Source organism: Mesoplodon densirostris, chromosome 8, assembly GCF_025265405.1.
Source record: "Mesoplodon densirostris isolate mMesDen1 chromosome 8, mMesDen1 primary haplotype, whole genome shotgun sequence".
NCBI classification, from domain to species: domain Eukaryota; kingdom Metazoa; phylum Chordata; class Mammalia; order Artiodactyla; family Ziphiidae; genus Mesoplodon; species Mesoplodon densirostris.
The window spans coordinates 99338281-99356005 of record NC_082668.1 but is presented as its reverse complement, the minus strand read 5'-3'; the positions used below and the strand labels follow the sequence as shown (position 1 = coordinate 99356005).

General features: G+C 35.5%; 1 protein-coding gene across 1 annotated transcript in view; it reads right to left on the bottom strand.

Annotated features, from left to right (window-relative positions):
- Positions 1 to 17725, bottom strand: part of ITGA4 (integrin subunit alpha 4) — an 86675-nt gene that overhangs the window by 27045 nt on the left and 41905 nt on the right. Inside the window, exons 13-16 of the mRNA XM_060106911.1 lie at positions 17531 to 17576; positions 17003 to 17157; positions 13692 to 13846; positions 3582 to 3731 (exon numbers count right to left, since the gene is read on the bottom strand). Coding sequence (XP_059962894.1) covers positions 3582 to 3731; positions 13692 to 13846; positions 17003 to 17157; positions 17531 to 17576 — 506 coding nt within the window. The remainder of the gene's footprint in view (positions 1 to 3581; positions 3732 to 13691; positions 13847 to 17002; positions 17158 to 17530; positions 17577 to 17725) is intronic.

Here is a 17725-nt window from a genome sequence, read left to right as displayed (position 1 = left end):
ATTGAAGAGGCTGTCCTTTCTCCATTGTATATTCTTGCCTCCTTTATCAAAAATAAGGTGACCATATGTGCGTGGGTTTATCTCTGGGCCTTCGTTCCACTGATGTATATTTCTGTTTTTGTGCCAGTACCATACTGTCTTGATTACTGTAGCTTTGTAGTATAGTCTGAAGTCTGGAAGCCTGATTCCTCCAGCTCAGTTTTTCTTTCTCAAGATTGCTTTGGCTATTCAGGGTCTTTTGTGTTTCCATACAAATTGTGAAATTTTTTTGTTCTACTTCTGTGAAAAATGCCATTTGTAGTTTGATAGGGATTGCACTGAATCTGTAGATTGCTTTGGGTAGTACAGTCATTTTCACAATGTTGATACTTCCAGTCCAAGAACATAGTATATCTCTCCATCTGTTTATATCATCTTTAATTTCTTTCATCAGTGTCTTATAGTTTTCTGCATACAGGTCTTTTGTCTCCTTAGGTAGGTTTATTCCTAGGTATTTTATTCTTTTGTTGCAATGGTAAATGGGAGTGTTTCCTTAATTTCTCTTTCAGATTTTTCATCATTAGTGTACAGGAATGCAAGAGATTTCTGTGCATTAATTTTGTATCCTGCTACTTTACCAAATTCATTGATTAGCTCTAGTAGTTTTCTGGTAGCACCTTTAGGATTCTCTATGTATAGTATCATGTCATCTGCAAACAGTGACAGTTTTACATCTTCTTTTCTGATTTGGATTCCTTTAATTTCTTTTTCTTCTCTGATTGCTAAAACTTCCAAAACTATGTTGAATAAGAGTGGTGAGAGTGTGCATCCTTGTCTTGTTCCTGATCTTAGAGGAAATGCTTTCAGTTTTTCACTATTGAGAATGATGTTGGCTGTGGGTTTGTCATATATGGCCTTTATTATGTTGAGGTTAGTCCTCTCTATGCCTACTTTCTGGAGGGTTTTTATCATAAATGTGTGCTGAATTTTGTCAAAAGCTTTTGCTGCATCTACTGAGATGATCGTATGGTTTTTCTCCTTCAATTTGTTAATATGGTTTATCACATTGATTGATTTGCATATATTGAAGAATCCTTGCATTCCTGGGATAAACCCCATTTGATCATGCTGTATGATCCTTTTAATGTGCCGCTGGATCCTGTTTGCTAGTATTTTGTTGAGGTTTTCTGCATCTATGTTCATCAGTGACATTGGCCTATAGTTTTCCTTCTCTGTGACATCTTTGTCTGGTTTTGGACAAAGGGTGGCCTTACAGAATGAGTGTGGGAGTGTTCCTTCCTCTGCTATATTTTGGAAGAGTTTGAGAAGTATAGGTGTTAGCTCTTCTATAAATATTTGATAGAATTTGCCTGTGAAGCCATCTTGTCCTGGGCTTTTGTTTTTTGGAAGATTTTTAATCACAGTCTCAATTTCAGTGCTTGTGATTGGTCTGTTTATATTTTCTATGTCTTCCTGGGTCAGTCTCAGAAGGTTCTGCTTTTCTAAGAATTTGTCCATTTCTTCCAACTTGTCCATTTTATTGGCATACGGTTGCTTGTAGTAATTTCTCACGATCCTTTGTATTTTTGCAGTGTCAGTTGTTACTGCTCCTTTTTCATTTCTAATTCTATTGATCTGAGTCTTCTCCCTTTTTTTCTTGATGAGTATGGCTAATGGTTTATCAATTTTGCTTATATTCTCAAAGAACCAGCTTTTCATTTTATTCATCTTTTCTACTGTTTCCTTCATTTCTTTTTCATTTATTTCTGATCTGATCTTTATGATTTCTTTCCTTCTGCTAACCTTGGGTTTTTTTCTTCTTCTTTCTCTAATTGTTTTAGGTGTACGGTTAGGTTGTTTATTTGAGATGTTTCTTGTTTCTTGAGGTAGGCTTTTGTATTGCTATAAACTTCCCTCTTAGAATTGCTTTTGCTGCATCCCATAGGTTTTTGGTCTTCGTGTTTTCATTGTCATTTGCTTCTAGGTATTTTTTGATTTCCTCTTTGATTTCTTCAGTGATCTCTTGATTATTAAGTAGTGTATTGATAAGCCTCCATGTGTTTGTATTTTTTACAGATTTCTTCCTGTAATTAATATCTAGTCTCATCGCATTTTGGTCAGAAAATACACTTGATACAATTTCAATTTTCTTAAATTTACCAAGGCTTGATTTGTGACCCAAGATGTGATCTTTCCTGGAGAATGTTCCACGAGCACTTGAGAAGGAAGTGTATTGTTGTTTTTGGATGGAGTGTCCTATAAATATCAATTAAGTCCATCTTGTTTAATGTATCATTTAAAGCTTATGTTTTCTTATTTTCATTTTGGATGATCTGTCCATTGGTGAGAGGGGGGTGTTAAAGTCCCCTACTATGATTGTGTTACTGTCGATTTCCCCTTTTATGGCTGTTAGCATTTGCCTTATGTATTGAGGTGCTCCTATGTTGGCTGCATAAATATTTACAATTGTTATATCTTCTTCTTGGATTGATCCCTTGATCATTGTGCAGTGTCCTTCTTTGTGTCTTGTAATAGTCTTTATTTTAAAGTCGATTTTGCCTGATATGAGGATTGCTACTCCAGCTTTCTTTTGATTTCCATTTGCATGGAATATCTTTTTCCATCCCCTCACTTTCAGTCTGTATTTGTCCCTAGTTCTGAAGTGGGTCTCGTGTAGACAGCATATATACGGGGCTTTTTTTTTTTTGTATCCATTCAGCCAGTCTCTGTCTTTTGGTTGGAGCATTAAATCCATTTACATTTAAGGTCATTATTGATATGTATGTTCCTATTACCATTTTCTTAATTGTTTTGGGTTTGTTATTATAGGCCTTTTCCTTCTGTTGTGTTTCCTGCCTAGAGAAGTTCCTTTAGCATTTGCTGTAAAGCTGGTTTGGTGACACTGAATTCTCTTAGCTTTTGCTTGTGTGTAAAGTTTTTAATTTCTCCATCGAATCTGAATGAGATTCTTGCTGGGTAGAGTAATCTTGGTTTTAGGTGTTCCCCTTTCATCACTTCAGGGATACATTTTAAAAAGCAGTTCACTGTTCAGAATGCAGGATCCATCTCAAAATGCACATACAGTTAAGTTAAAAAGAGAAACTGTTGTGTAACGTAGATACATGTTTCTAAATGAGTAAAATCTGACTAACAAGACATGAGTGAATCTGTGGGTAGGGTGAGTGAGAGGAAGACAACTGAAAAAGAAGGAGACAGAAAATGAGAAAGATAAGCTGAACACACATGACGATGCTGAATAACTCATGAATGCAACTCACTTCCATTAGGAGTGCTCTCTGGAAATATATTTTCTTCACTGGCAAGGCATCAAGGAGAGAAAATTAACATTTTATGTATATGGGAAACCACTGTTATGACTAAATGCATATTTAAAGGTATTCAGTTCAATATCCTAAAGGGAATATAAAAAATAAAGAAAAATGGAAAACAAGACATACCATAAACCTTTTTTATACAAAAATTCATTAAATTAAAAAAAAAAATTCAGAGAAAGTACATTTCCTCAGAACTATGTACTATTTCAAAAGAATTTCTTCAGTTATATGTCACATTATGTTTCAAATAAAGGAAAAAATTCCTACTGTTTTTGCAATGATGTCTTTTTCTTTCTTCTGCTGAAGAATTGGCTGAAGTGGTGGGAATTCCTCTGTACTTCGTTTACTGATGACATGATGCCCCAGGTGGTAAGCGGCTTCAATCTGAATTGGGGTGAGGATGTCCCGTACATCTTTCTAAAGAAATTGAAAACCATATGAATTAATAACAAAAATAAGCATCTAAATAAAAAAAATATATAAAGTCCCTCCTTTCCTGCATAAGGTCAAACACAATATATGGAAGTCAAAGAAAATCCTTTCCTTTTAAGCTAAATTGTTAAAGAACTGAACTATTTTCACACATTACAAAAGCAATCACGTTTATTAGGAAAAAGACAAAAGGTATTAAAAATGAAAAACCATAACTATCCAATAATAGTTATGAAGGTCTACATTTTGGCATATTTTCTTCAATACTATTTTCTATGCATACAATTTTCTTATTGTTACAGTTTTTCCACATTTATTGTGCTTTTACATTTTACAAAGAAAGAGTTCTTGGATTTATTTATCAATGATACAGGAATTGTAACCCATTTGGAATCCTTTCTTCTCTGTATGACACTCTTTTAAGTTTAAAATCTTACTAATTTTTTACACAGCATTTATCATTCTTAATCTTCTTTATATGTAGTAAAAAAGTCTTCGAGTGATTAGGTTTTTAGAATTTATTGTCTTCTGCCTCCCAAGAAATGGCTCTTGAGTTTATTACACTGGTTGTCAATTCATATATTTTAATCTTTATTTCTACATGCAGGCATTATTTTTCTCTCTTTTAAAAACATTTTCCCATGAACTTAAAATTTATTTCATCTTTTCATTCGATTATTCAAGCCCCTTCATTAAAAGGGAATATACAACATTACTATCAAAATTATTTGCTAACATAAACATCCACAAACACTAAAATAACTGACAATAAAATAACTTTGAAGTAGTTTGGCATTCAATTAAGGAAACACTTCCCTAAATAGTAAAGGTGTTCTAGAATCCCAAGTCTGTGAAAAAAAAAAAAAAAAAGGAAGTCAAGTAAGATAAAAAACATGGCATCTCTTAGAAAGCACTTCTCAGGCAGCCCTGCCTAGACAGATATGAGATTTCAAAATATACTGAAAGCAGACTCATTTATTTTTCTCCCTATCTAAGAGGATGGGCAAATAAGATTCCACTATAAAGTAATCCATGAGGATTTATAACAGAATTCAGTTGACAATTTAAACTGCATGAAATAAGACATGTTGATGGCAAATCTATAGAACAAGTAGCTTATGCACAACAAAAATTAAAAGTAGATATTATCTCAGGATTTGAGAGAGAAGCTCACAATCAGCAGATACAGTCCACCTACACAGGAACTATGCAGTTTTTCTTTTTCTTTTTCTTGGTATTATAATTGTTACTATACTCAGAAGATATTCAAAGAACTGGTCACACACTTCGTCTTTCACACTAACAATTTAAACGTAAAGCTTGGCTTGACTCTACTTTTCATATGCCTGTTTCAATTTACATTTCTTCTGATTTAAAAAAAAATAGATTCATCAAAGTCCCACTGAAGAAACTCAAGTGTTTTCATTGGGACTAGACATATTAATTTTAACCATAATTGAGTTTTATATTTATGAGGTTTATATTTACACTTAGTGAGTTCCTTAGTAGATCCATGACGTTGTAATTGACAGACCTCCTATTGAATAATGTCAGTGGATTTCTATTTATCTAGACAATTCAGAGTTGGAATATAGCTTAAACATTTCTGCCTAAAAGCAGATTTCCAAAGCTCATAAATTAACAATCCCTACTGAATAGAAAAAAATACCTATCATACAGATTACTGCTACGCTATTTACGCCTATAGTAACTTTAGATAAAAATCAATGAAGTTAATAAAGATGACGTTTCACATAAGACTACACCTATTCTGTCTTTTATGTAATTATAAAAAAGGATGTAATTGTTTCTTCTCATCATTTACATTATATATAAATTATATAAATATAAATATATATATATAAATTGGTTAAAAGCAAATGGTCTGAAGGTAGAGTACTGGGGTTCAAACCTCAGGTCCTTCACTTGTTATCTATACGTAACCTTGGGCAAATTACATAATCTGTCTATGGAACAATTACCTCATCTGAAAATGGCTGGTAATAATGATAATGAAAATGATGATTATGACACCTATAGCTTATTGTGAGGATTCAATGACATAATGTATGTAAAACACTTAGTACAATGCCTGGTACATGTTAATGTCTCAATAGATGTTAAATATTATCATTATTATGTGTATATTACTGCAAAATGTAGCTATATAAGCCAACCAAGGAATTACAGAATTTCAATTTCTTATAATAAATTCTGGTGACTATTTGGAAGAAATAAGAAGAAAGAAAATTAGTCTATTGCCAACCAGTGAACACTAAAAAGAAAATGAGCTACGTTTTCTACTAATACAACTATTAGACTTGTATTAATTAAGTGGTACCTGGAAGATGTGTAGCATGACTCAGAGTACTCAAGATCTCTCATGGCTTTTCCATTCTCACACATGGAGATGTTTTTATTAGATTACTTGGTAAGTGATCATCTCAACTCGAAACCTTGACCATATAGGAATGCTGCAAATCAAGGTCCAAATCCCAAGTTATCAACTTGTGAAAATGGAACAGCTTGAAGCCCTGAGTATTACAATAGCAAACTTGATTAAATTATTCCCTAGATGTAGGAGCTAGACAGCCACTGACTGTCCCTCCACATGTCCACTGCTTTAATTCTTCTCAACAAGCTTGCTTTGACCACATCACATGTTATCTAAATCATACTAATTTTCCACAAGGTCTTCTCTACATCTGGTGTATATTACTTTCATTATCCTAATTAGCTATTAATTATGCCTTTCTCACAATATATAAAATGTACGTGCACTCTTGCAAGAACTGTATTTGACAGATATTCACACTTACTTAACTTTAACAGCTCCACCTAAGGACAAAAGCTATAATATCAAAAATTCTTAAAGTGACTAATTAATATACAGGAGGAAAAAGTAGATTTGCTTAAAATTTTTAATTTGGATGGGCATGTGCTATCTATATTAAAAATAATGAAGATTCCATGCCACATTTTTATGGACAATTACATAAAACAGGGCACCCACAAGCATGCAAATTAGCACATGTCTGAAATTACACAAAGTCTGCCTTCTTGTCTCACTTTCACAGAAATTTTTATTATGGCCAGCTTGAGAACTGAGCTGTAGGCCCACGTCATCCTATTGTGTTTATGTAGTGAGGGAATTTATTTAAAGGGTGGAGCCAGAAATATTTATAAAATATTCCATATTGAACAATGATGTTGAGGTATAAATAAACATGTGAAAATATCTATTCATGAGTCTACTCTGTAGAAGACAGGATCTAGGGATACAAAACTGAAAGCCGGTGCCTACATTACACTTTAAAACCCATAAATCCACACATGTGGTGGAGGGATGAGCATTCTGATACATGCAGACACAAGTACAGAAGAGGGAGGGCCACCTAACCTACACTCGAAAGGGCATGGGAAAATTCTTACATAGAAGAATTTTAAGAAGGAATGTGATCAGATTTATGTTTTTGAAATGCCCCTCTGGTGCCAATGTGGGGAATGGGTTGGGGTGGGAGCAGGTAAGACTGAGACATAGATTGGAATCTGAGCCGGCAAGGCCCCGTGTAATTATAACCATTTTATCTAGTAAGTATGTTTCAGAGGGTGAACTGTCAAACACCTGGGACTACAACTTCTTGAGAAAAGACAACACTCCCAAGACAGGTGCCCTCACCATTACACGAATAGAACATTACAGATTTTCCCTCACAGAATTCTTTAAAAAGCTCTGAGAACACATAATCTATAAATTTATTAAATATTGATTGATTGGGGGCCTTATGTAATGAGTTGTGTTAGCTCTAAGAAGAATACAAACATGGAAAACATAATATCCTGTCTTCAAAGACCTTGTAATCTAACAAAGAATTAATATATGTTGGAATAATCAATCATCTTCTAGGTTACCATAATATCAGCATAGTTATATAGTTTGTCTGCATTTAGATTTTCAGCAGAAATGCATGCATATATGGATCGGTCCACAGTGGTTAAAATATAACTACTTTGGAGCAAATGGTACTTCATTAAACTATGTGTTTGTATAGCTTAAAAATATAAGTAAATAAAATACAAATACATATATTTAATAATCAAATATGTGTTCATTTTTTGAAGTTATTACTGAAAATGATGGGTTTTATAAGTTATCTAAAGACTTAGATAACAAAATAAAATTCCTTTATTTCAGAAATCCAAAATCCAGAATTTAGAGAAACCAAAGGAAAGAAAGAATAAACTAATCTACTAAATACATAGGCAGGTTGATTTCATGATTATTATACAACATACTAAGGCCTGGATCTCAGATACCAGTAGAGACAGGCATTCCTGTTCCAATGACTAAGCTAAATATTTCTAGATTTTATGGAATGCTGTAGACAGGAAGGGAATGTTTGTTTTCTTCTCAAACATCAGAGAGTATTTTGATGCAGAGATTCCATCAAGATCAATCAAGAAATATCTCTAAAAACGTGAAGGTAAGTCTCACTACCATGGCTGCTCCAACATTTCTAAAAATTGTTGCCAACTGTTGAATGGGTTTCTCTAAATCAAAACAGCCTCAAAATTATCCTTTGTCCTAAAATCTTGTCCTAAGAAATCTCTAAGACCTAATCAAGTTGTACCTTTGAAGATAACAAAGATTCATTTTCATATGCTTACATGGATGGGGAAACATTTTCATAAAGGGAAAAGCGAGGTCCAAGAGAACAGAATTTCAATAGATAAAACACTATAAGGCATAAAAAATTAACCATTTGCCTTCTATCATAGAAACCTTTTATTAACTCCCAACTGTAAATTCTAGATTCTCCTTTCATAACATCTAATAATTTTAAGGCTCTAACAGTAAAAATTAAAGCTTGGCATAATTATAAACAACCAAAAAATGGAGTTCTATAAGGAAAAAAATAATTTCTGCCTTATTTTCTGAGGAATACATTTTGACCATTCATATAAAACAATCTTAGGTAATACCTGTTTTAATTATGAATAGATGAAGTAGACTTGAGAAAACTGATGTGCTTACCAACCAGATAAATGACCATATAGTCTCAGAAAAATAACATACCAGCAAATGTATATGCTAGTGATGTGATACTTATTAGATTGCTAACAATGTCTCCTATATTCCAAGAAGATCCAATACATGAAACTAGAGAATGTGTGATTAAAAGAGAAGGACTTAATAAAAGCCAAGTTTTATGAGAAGATTTGGATTTTCTAACATAGCCAAATTCTCTACTAACAAAGACTGTGATGAGTTTTTTAAATATAAGTAGGTTTAAAGACTTTCATTTATGTGAGATCATCAAGGGATTGTGAGCAAGAATAAAAATAAAATTCAATTCTTTTTCTCACCTTCAGGTCCCCAATGGCTCTAACATGTTGTCATACTGATGAAATCTTTCTGGCTCATTCTCTTTAATACTCAAGTCCAACAATGTGCTGCTCCCACTGGGACCTCCAATTCAACTTTGTTCCCCTGTCCCTCACACACCTTCTTGCTGTCCTCTCTCCTCTCCTTACCCTGCTTAATCTTCATGGCCAAAAATATAACCACTCCCTTGCATACTCCTCGGCTCTCTCGTGCATTCCTTCTTTGCTTCACTCTATTGGCAGACCACAACCATGGCTGATTGTAACTCTTCATCTACTCCCACCTGTAAGGTTGAACATGACTGGAAAAAACCACAACCATACTGACTCGTCTCACTTTCTGATGCAACTTAGAGCCTAACTCCACCTCAGGACCATACTGTACTTTCTCACTCTCCCACTCTCCTAGAAGACTACTTCACATCTTCTTCCTGAACTCTAAACACCACTTCTCCCATTCCAATGGAAGCTAATGCCTTTGCTTCTTACTTCGCTGATAATATTAAAGCAATCAGGAGAACTTCCAGTCCTCTCAACCACATCTGCCCAGCACCTGCAAGCACATAAACAAATGAACTATGCACGTGCCTATCTAGAATCAATCCTTTCATTTGTACAATTAATCCCACCCCTTTTGCCCTCTTTGCGCTGATTCTTTCCTCTTATCTATCTCATTTGCTCTATTGGAACACACCCATCAGCATAAGAGCATGCTATTCCTCCCATCTTAAAAGAAACAAAAAGTCTCTCCACTTCTCTTGTCAGCTACTGACTCCCCACCCCTTTTCTTTAGCTCCCCTTGGAGCAAAAATCTGTGAAAGAATAAGCTACACTCTGTCTCCAATTCCTCTCCTCCTTTTCCTCTGAACCGCTGTTGTCATGATCACCAATAGCTTCTACATTGCTAAACCCAATGGTGAGTTCTTAGCCCTCATCTTCTTCAACTAAGAGGAAAGCACTGAAAACACTGTCATGCCTTTCTCCTTGCCCTGCTTTATTCACTTCACTTCCGGGATGCCACAAGCTCCTGTTTTTCTTCCTTACTGATTAGTCCTTCTCATCTCCTTAGTAAGCCTTCTCTTCTCTCTAACCACTTCATGTTGTAGGGTCCAGAGTGCAGACCTTAGCTCTTTTCTCCTCCTGTGATGATCTCAGCCACCTCATATGACTTTCAAACCCATTCACATGCCAAATATGCATTGTTATATTTCCAGTTCCATGCCCCTCTCCAATTCCAGATGAGTATATACAATACAAATGATTAATTGCTGTTTACACTTAAAAGTAAAATAGGTCTCTCCAGCTCAGCAGGTCCACAACTGAACTCCAACATTTTACACCCAAAAGTTGTTTCCCTTGCCCTACTGATGAAAACTGTATTCTTCTAGTTGCTTAGGCTAATGACTTTGGAGTCGCCTTGGAGCCTTTCTTTCTCAAATGCTAGACATCCAATCTTTCAGTAAATTTTGTAGAATCTGTCTTCTACTACTTCTCAGCAGATCCACTGCTACCACCTTCGTTGGAGCCATCATCTCTCACCTGGCTTATTACAGTGTTCTCTTCCTCCTGCATCAACCTGTGGTTGCCTACTGTGTAGTCTCAACATAGCAGTTAGAGTATTCCTTTTTATTACTCAGTCAGATCATGTCAATTATCTGCCCCAGACTCTACAATAGATCCCCATGCCACTTGGAGAAAAAGTCACAGGGTCTTATGTGATTTGACTCTTTTTCTACTGCTCTCCCCCTGGCTCACTCTTCCAGCCATCCTTGCCTCCTCATGGTTTCCTAAAACAACCAGGCTCATTCTTTTCCTGATGCTTTTTTACCTAGCTCTTCTTTCAGTAATGTTCTCCTCCTGGATCAGGGGTTCTCAAAGCACAGCTCTCAAGCTGGCAGCATCAGCATCACCTGGGGACTTTGTAGAAAAGCAAATGCTCAGGCCTTGTTGAAGATGTACGGAATCAAGAACTCTAGGTGGGGCCCAGCAATCTGTGTTTCAACAAGCCCCCCAGGTAATGCTGTTGCAGGCTAAAGTTGTGGACCACTGCCCCAGACATCTACATGGTAACTTCTTAGCTTCCTTCAAGTCTTTGCTCAGATGTCACCTTCTGAATGAGGCCCACTCTGCCCACCCTATTTAAAATTGCATTCTTCACTCCTTCCCCAGAACTCTATAATTTCCTGTGCTCTGCTCGCCTTTCCTTTTTCCATCACCCAGATAATCCTCTAAAACAGGGGTTCCCAATCCCTGGGCCATGGACCGGTACCGGTCTGTGGCCTGTTAGGAACCGGGCTGCACAGCAGGTGGTGATTGTGGGGTGAGCAAGAGAAGCTTCATCTGCCGCTCCCCATCGCTCCCCATCACTCACACTACCTCCTGAACCATCCCCCCGCCAGTGGAAATACTGTCTTCCATGAAACTGGTCCCTGGTACCAAAAAGGTTGGGGTCTGCTGCTCTAAAATACTATAAAATTTACATTTTGTTACTATTGTGCTATTGTGTTACTATTTGTTACTACTGTGTATTGTTACATTTTGTGCCGTTGTTTATCTCACCACACTAGACTATAAACTCTATGAGGGTGGTAATCTTTTTGTTTCAGTCACTGACCTATATAAGTGTCTCAAACAGAACCTGACACTACATAGGTACTCAATATCTATTAACTGGAAGAAGTGGAACTTAATTGGTACAGCCAACAGGAGCTATGCAAAGAAAGCATGCCCAACTAGCAGGCACGGAGTCCTCTGAGAGGTGGGGGCTGTGGCCCTGAGCACATAATTAACAAGTGTCACCTTATTTCACTGTAAGGGGCACTGAGGTAGAATGCACATGTATATTAACACTCCTGACACCGGACACGCTTTACAGAACAAAGGAACAATCCGGTTAATGTTTCCGAAAGCCTCGGGTACCATGCTGGTGGGGATGGGAAATGCACTCATTATATTTTCATCTCCTCCTAAATAACAGCTAGGGGTCCTTGACAAAACTCAAGGTTAGGGCAGCTGTTTCTGGGGTTCTTACACCTGCCTTTGGATTTGTTGCAAGGGAGAGTGTTGGAGTAGCCTTTTGCCTTTCTATGTATGAGTTTTAAAACGTCCCAAACAAAAGCAAGGTAAGTTAGGAAGGAAAAAAAATATTGGAAGAAACAATCACTTTTTCAAAAACAGTCCCTCTATGTACCAATCCCAGAGCTAAGTGCTTTTTTTTGACATTGACAGTATGGCCCAAAGTCATGGCTGTAACCTGCTGTTGTTGTGTTACCATGGTAGTGACAAGTGTACATGCAACTAACACAGAAACCTCTGTTAAACTGTCATTTCTGGTACAAATCTATTCTGAAAAAAGTGCACAATTTTGATGAACCCTTAGTCATAGGAACAATGTCAAGAAACGGGACTAAATAAATCAGATCAATTTGCTGCCATTTGTACAGATTCAACACAATATGTCTGTCAATGTCTGATGTTGGTCCTTTTATTGCCCTTTAAAATGGTCTCGGTGTTAGTCTCTAAAATTGATTAACCTGAGTAAAATCAACTATGCAGAATTAAAAAGAAAAAACCCTTTTTAATCCCCACCACATCAATGATGGTTGCACTAATATCATTCTATACTTTTGGCTCTTAACCATCTAATAGCTTTACTCTAGTACAACAATAAAAACTGTTAAGGGAAATGAGGAAATAGCATAGGGATTATTGCTGTTAGCATCTAATAGTCCTGATGCTTGTTTGCATTTGCTTGGAATAAGTGTCTAAGGAAAAATTAAGTTCTAAACTGAGGCTACTATTTGAAATCCCAGAAAAGGCTCCTGGGAATAGTTTGGCTTTTTTGTGACAGTAGCTTTTCTGATGAAGTACACCATTCCCTAATGAAAAAGACCTGGCACTGCTTCATACGATAAAATGTGATCAATGCAAGGAACGTGATGATCAGTTTGGGAATGAGTGTTTTAATAAAAGAAACATGAAATTGGCTGTGCTTTGGCAGGATATACCCCAAACCATCATGAGAAGCATCATCCTGGCCCACAGATGATCCCCATCACGCTACAACTGTGCAAGTTCCCACTGACATCACCGACAATGCTGGCATAGAGACAAAGGCATGATCCAAAAGCAGTCACATTGGATTCTGCTTCTTAAAGTCACATGAAAAATAAACCAACTTCCCTGCCTCCCCCCACCCTCCAATATCTACCAGGAATAGATCTGGGGCTCAGCAGAGCTACTCGACATTTACATTTTTAGGCAAGTGCATAAACGGAGAGGGACAATAGCAATTGTGAAGAGGAAAAGGCAAATCTTTAAAAACAGTGACGCGGTAAAATGTGATAAATGTGAAATAAGGAAGAAGGAAAAAGTAGAGTTTGAATTATCTAGGTCTGACACAGGATCATCTACCATTTTGACGCTGGAACAACAGATCAGCTAGTTCAAGTAACACTTGCTTTTCACTGTGTTTTATAAAAGATACCAATGCAAGAAGATTTAAACGTATTGATAATATTGAAGTTTACATATCTGTTAATAAAAACAAGTTTACATTACCCGCATAAATGCTTGATGTGTTTTACAGTTAGTCACTCTGCTTGATACTTTTATGTTTCCTGTAATCACATCAGAAGTTCCATTGGAAGAAAAGTAAAATCTCGATGGAGACTCTGCCTTTCGGTTCACATCCAGGCTCATGTTATAAAACAAAACTGCAAAAATGTAGAGAGAATTGCAATTAGTATAATTATCTAAAGGCATTTGTTTTGTTATTTTTAAAGTGATAATAGTCAAAGTGATATAGAATACTGGAAATATATTAAATTCTCTTCATTAAATAACTTTCTAAAAACTAACCTGAAATATGAAAGCGGGAAGAACTTAAAATACACATTTCAAGAATTATTTTTATAAATTAAAAAAAAAGAATTATAAACTTTTCTCTGTTCCTACTTTTAAAATTAACATCTTTAGTTATTTGCTTAATCCTCCTACATATAAACATTTCACAGTTACACTACCAAAGTTGTTACTAATAATAAAAGTCTTGAGTAAAGTTTCAGATTTCTTCGAGTCCTTTTGTCCGTAGAATGTCTGACTGAGGAAGTACAGGCACCCAAATGTCACTTGTAATAATTTTATCTTGTATGGTTACAGAACTAATTTCATATATGGTTGGGTTCATTTATTTCCATTTGTTTCCAATTTGAGGGGTTGCTATTTTTCTTTTGATTTTTTTTTTTAACGTGAAGTGAACACATGGTTTAAAAGTCAAACCTACATAAACAGCTGACTCACAGACATCTCCTTTCCAGCCCTAGACCCTGATTATTTCTCTTCCTTGTTTTTATTGTTTTCTGGTTGGATCTTCCAGGGTTGATTTATGCAAAAATAAACAAATATATACAGACATTCTCTCAATAAATATTCTGGCAGTTTGGTAAGAACTTATTTCAAATCTGACATGGTAAATGATGTGCTAAACAAGATCTTCAATAACCAAAAAATTAAGGAAAATTTACAACAACCAAAAAAAATTCCAAGACCCATTTTACCAAGAAAGAAACAGCTATTTCTTAAATATAAAAGGGTTCTTTGTCAGACTGGTGGTTGTCAGAGGTGAGGGGTGGGGGATGGGCGACGGGATCAAAAGGTACAAAGTTCTAGCTACAAAAAAAGTCATGGAGATGTAATGTACAGCATGGTGGCTACAGTTAATCATACTGTATTGCACACTTGAAAGGTGCTAAGAGAGTAGATCTTAACATTTCTTATCACAAGAAAAAATATTTACAACTATGTATGATGATGGATATTAACTAGACTTATTTTGGTGATTATTTCACAATATACACAAATATTGAATCATCTCATGTTTTATACCTGAAACTAATATAATGTTGTTTGTCAGTTATACCTCAACTTAAAAAATTGAAAAATAAAAGCCTTCTTTGCAAAACAAGCTACATCTAGTAGTCCACTGAGAGGTCATTCATTATATAGGAGAAGTAATTCATAAGTGATATTTAAAATAATTTATATTATTCCTCAACTGTTCATTTACATTTTAGGAGTATCTTACTCTTCTGGAAGGATGTTATCTACTTCAAGGAAACATAAGTATAAAACCTACATCAAAAAAAAAAATCAAAAAAACCCCCAAAAACCTATATCACTCCTACAAACTTCAAATAAATCTTTCAACCTTCCTTTTATTTAGAAAATAAAGTCCAAATCAATTGGCTTCAAAATTACCATAACTGAGGTTCAATGCCTCAGAGATAGAGTTGCAACTGAAATAGCCATCTACAAATTCATCACCCTGAGCTCAGACAAGAGCACATGAAACAAGGGAAATAAAAATCCGTTCACAGTAAATGGCAAAATGTCCTGGTTTTATTAAATATGCTTACTATGTGAATTATTTCTCCCAAGGAGTCATTTTATGACAACTATAAAGCATGTTTTGTAACAATGCTATGATTATTTATGATTTTCATATATTTGTTTTCAATCATTTAAAGAAATATTTGGTCACAATGGAATCAGTAGTATGACAAATACTGATTTTCCATAAAGGGAAATAGTTCTCTCTATTTAACATGTGTCTCTCAGATAATCATCAGCTTGTCTGTGTCACTGTGTTACTAGGGTCATGCTCTCCAACTGCTACTTCTTCAATCAATAACCGGATGAAGGTTTTGCCCACTGGCCTATCACTGCATCTTTAATGAGGACTTCTGCAGAGTACCATTAAAAATGAATCTTATCTATATCTGTAAGAAAAGAATCTAAAAAAGAATGAATATACATATATGTATAACTGAATCACTTTGCTGTACACCTGAAACTAATACAACATTGTAAATCAACTATACTCCAATAAAATTAAAATTAAAAAAAATGAATCTGATCTAAAATAGAAATACCAGGCTCATTCTCTACTTCTTATTACAGGCTAATTCAGACTGAGGCCTCTGCTACATATCTATAGCTTGGTTCAATAAGTATCTGCTACCCTTCATGATGTTTAGATGACACCCTGCAGGGTCATGGGAACAAACAACTCTTGATAGGCCTTGCGGGGCTCAGGAAATATATGAATTATTAATGTCCAAATGGTAAACTCCGTTATGCTTCTCTTCTACCATGGGCTAGTTTCGTTAGTTATTCTAATATTAGCTTAAATATAACATAATTAGGAACATTAACCTGCTAGAAAAAAATGTAATGATTATGAAGTCACATATTTGAGATTTGAGATTAACCACAATGTTGGATGAGCCATATCAAGGATACTTTCTCCAGAGCAGATCACTGAGAGTTGCCTATGTACAGGCAAATAGGCATGGCTCTTAGGAGCCGATAGTCATAGTAAATCCTTAAGAGATGTGTGTTATTTATGGAAATTAGAACCAGGGTCTAGACTCCAGATAAGCTTCTTCAATTATTCAAAGAGGATAGAATAAGAAAAAAAGAATCTTCCCCCTCTCAGGCCTCCAAATTAAGCCAGCTCAAGACTTCAGTGAGCCTAGTAAAACAGGAGGAGCTGTGGTGATGTTCTTTTTATTCTAAAGAGATCTTACAGATTAAGCTCAATTAGTTTACCTTAAATAAGACAGCAAGTGATACTCTTGCTCTACTTCCTGCCATAATCTCTAAACAACTAAAGCCTTAATGTGTCCAACTCATTGGTTAGAACAAAGTGAGAATCTGGAAGATGAAGAGCAAAGGTTATCAGGTGGCTGCTCTCTCCTGCCCTAAAAACCCCTCCATGGTGAAATACAGAGAGAGCTCGAAAGATGACCAAGAGATTTATGAGGGAAGTGCACATTCTATCAGGCATTAATTTGTAAGGGCACCCTTACCGATATAACCTGGAACCTCTTTGCCCTTATATGAGAAACAGAGTGTTAGATCCATGCACACAGAAGGCAATTCATTTTCAATACAGTTAAAATGTGTTCTATTTACTGACTCAGGATGGTTTAAAGAAGCTTCGACAATCACTACAGGTCTCGTCCTAAGAAGGAAATAAAATTAGCAATATTAATTGCAGAATTATTTTTCCTTAAGATGACAGTTACATTTGTTTGGTCAGTTTCCATTGATCAAGTAATTTCATGAAACCATTTAATAATATGTGTATATATAACCAATTACATTTCCACGTATGAATCAAAAGAAATTTTCATTTAAACTTCTAAAAATATTGACTTTGATGAGTTATGTATATATCTAGGTAAGGTGGGAAAAATATCCTAAAGTTCAATAATTAAATTTCAGAGTATCAAAAGGAGTGTTATGAGGTCGCCACCCTGCTGATTTTAAAAACTGCCTCCCATCATTTAAATTAAGCCCAACTGTCATTAAGCAGTGAAATGTATCAACCTTACCTTAGCAGCACAGCAGAATCAGACCGAAAAGCACCAACTGCTACATCTGGAGGATAAAAAACAACACAGATTAATGATCATCATTAGTCAAAGAGAATTACTTTCAGCCATAAATACTTAACTACATATCACCTTTCGACTATATCAAAACACTATTTACAGAAAATTAATTAGAAGAGGTATGCTTACATCTTA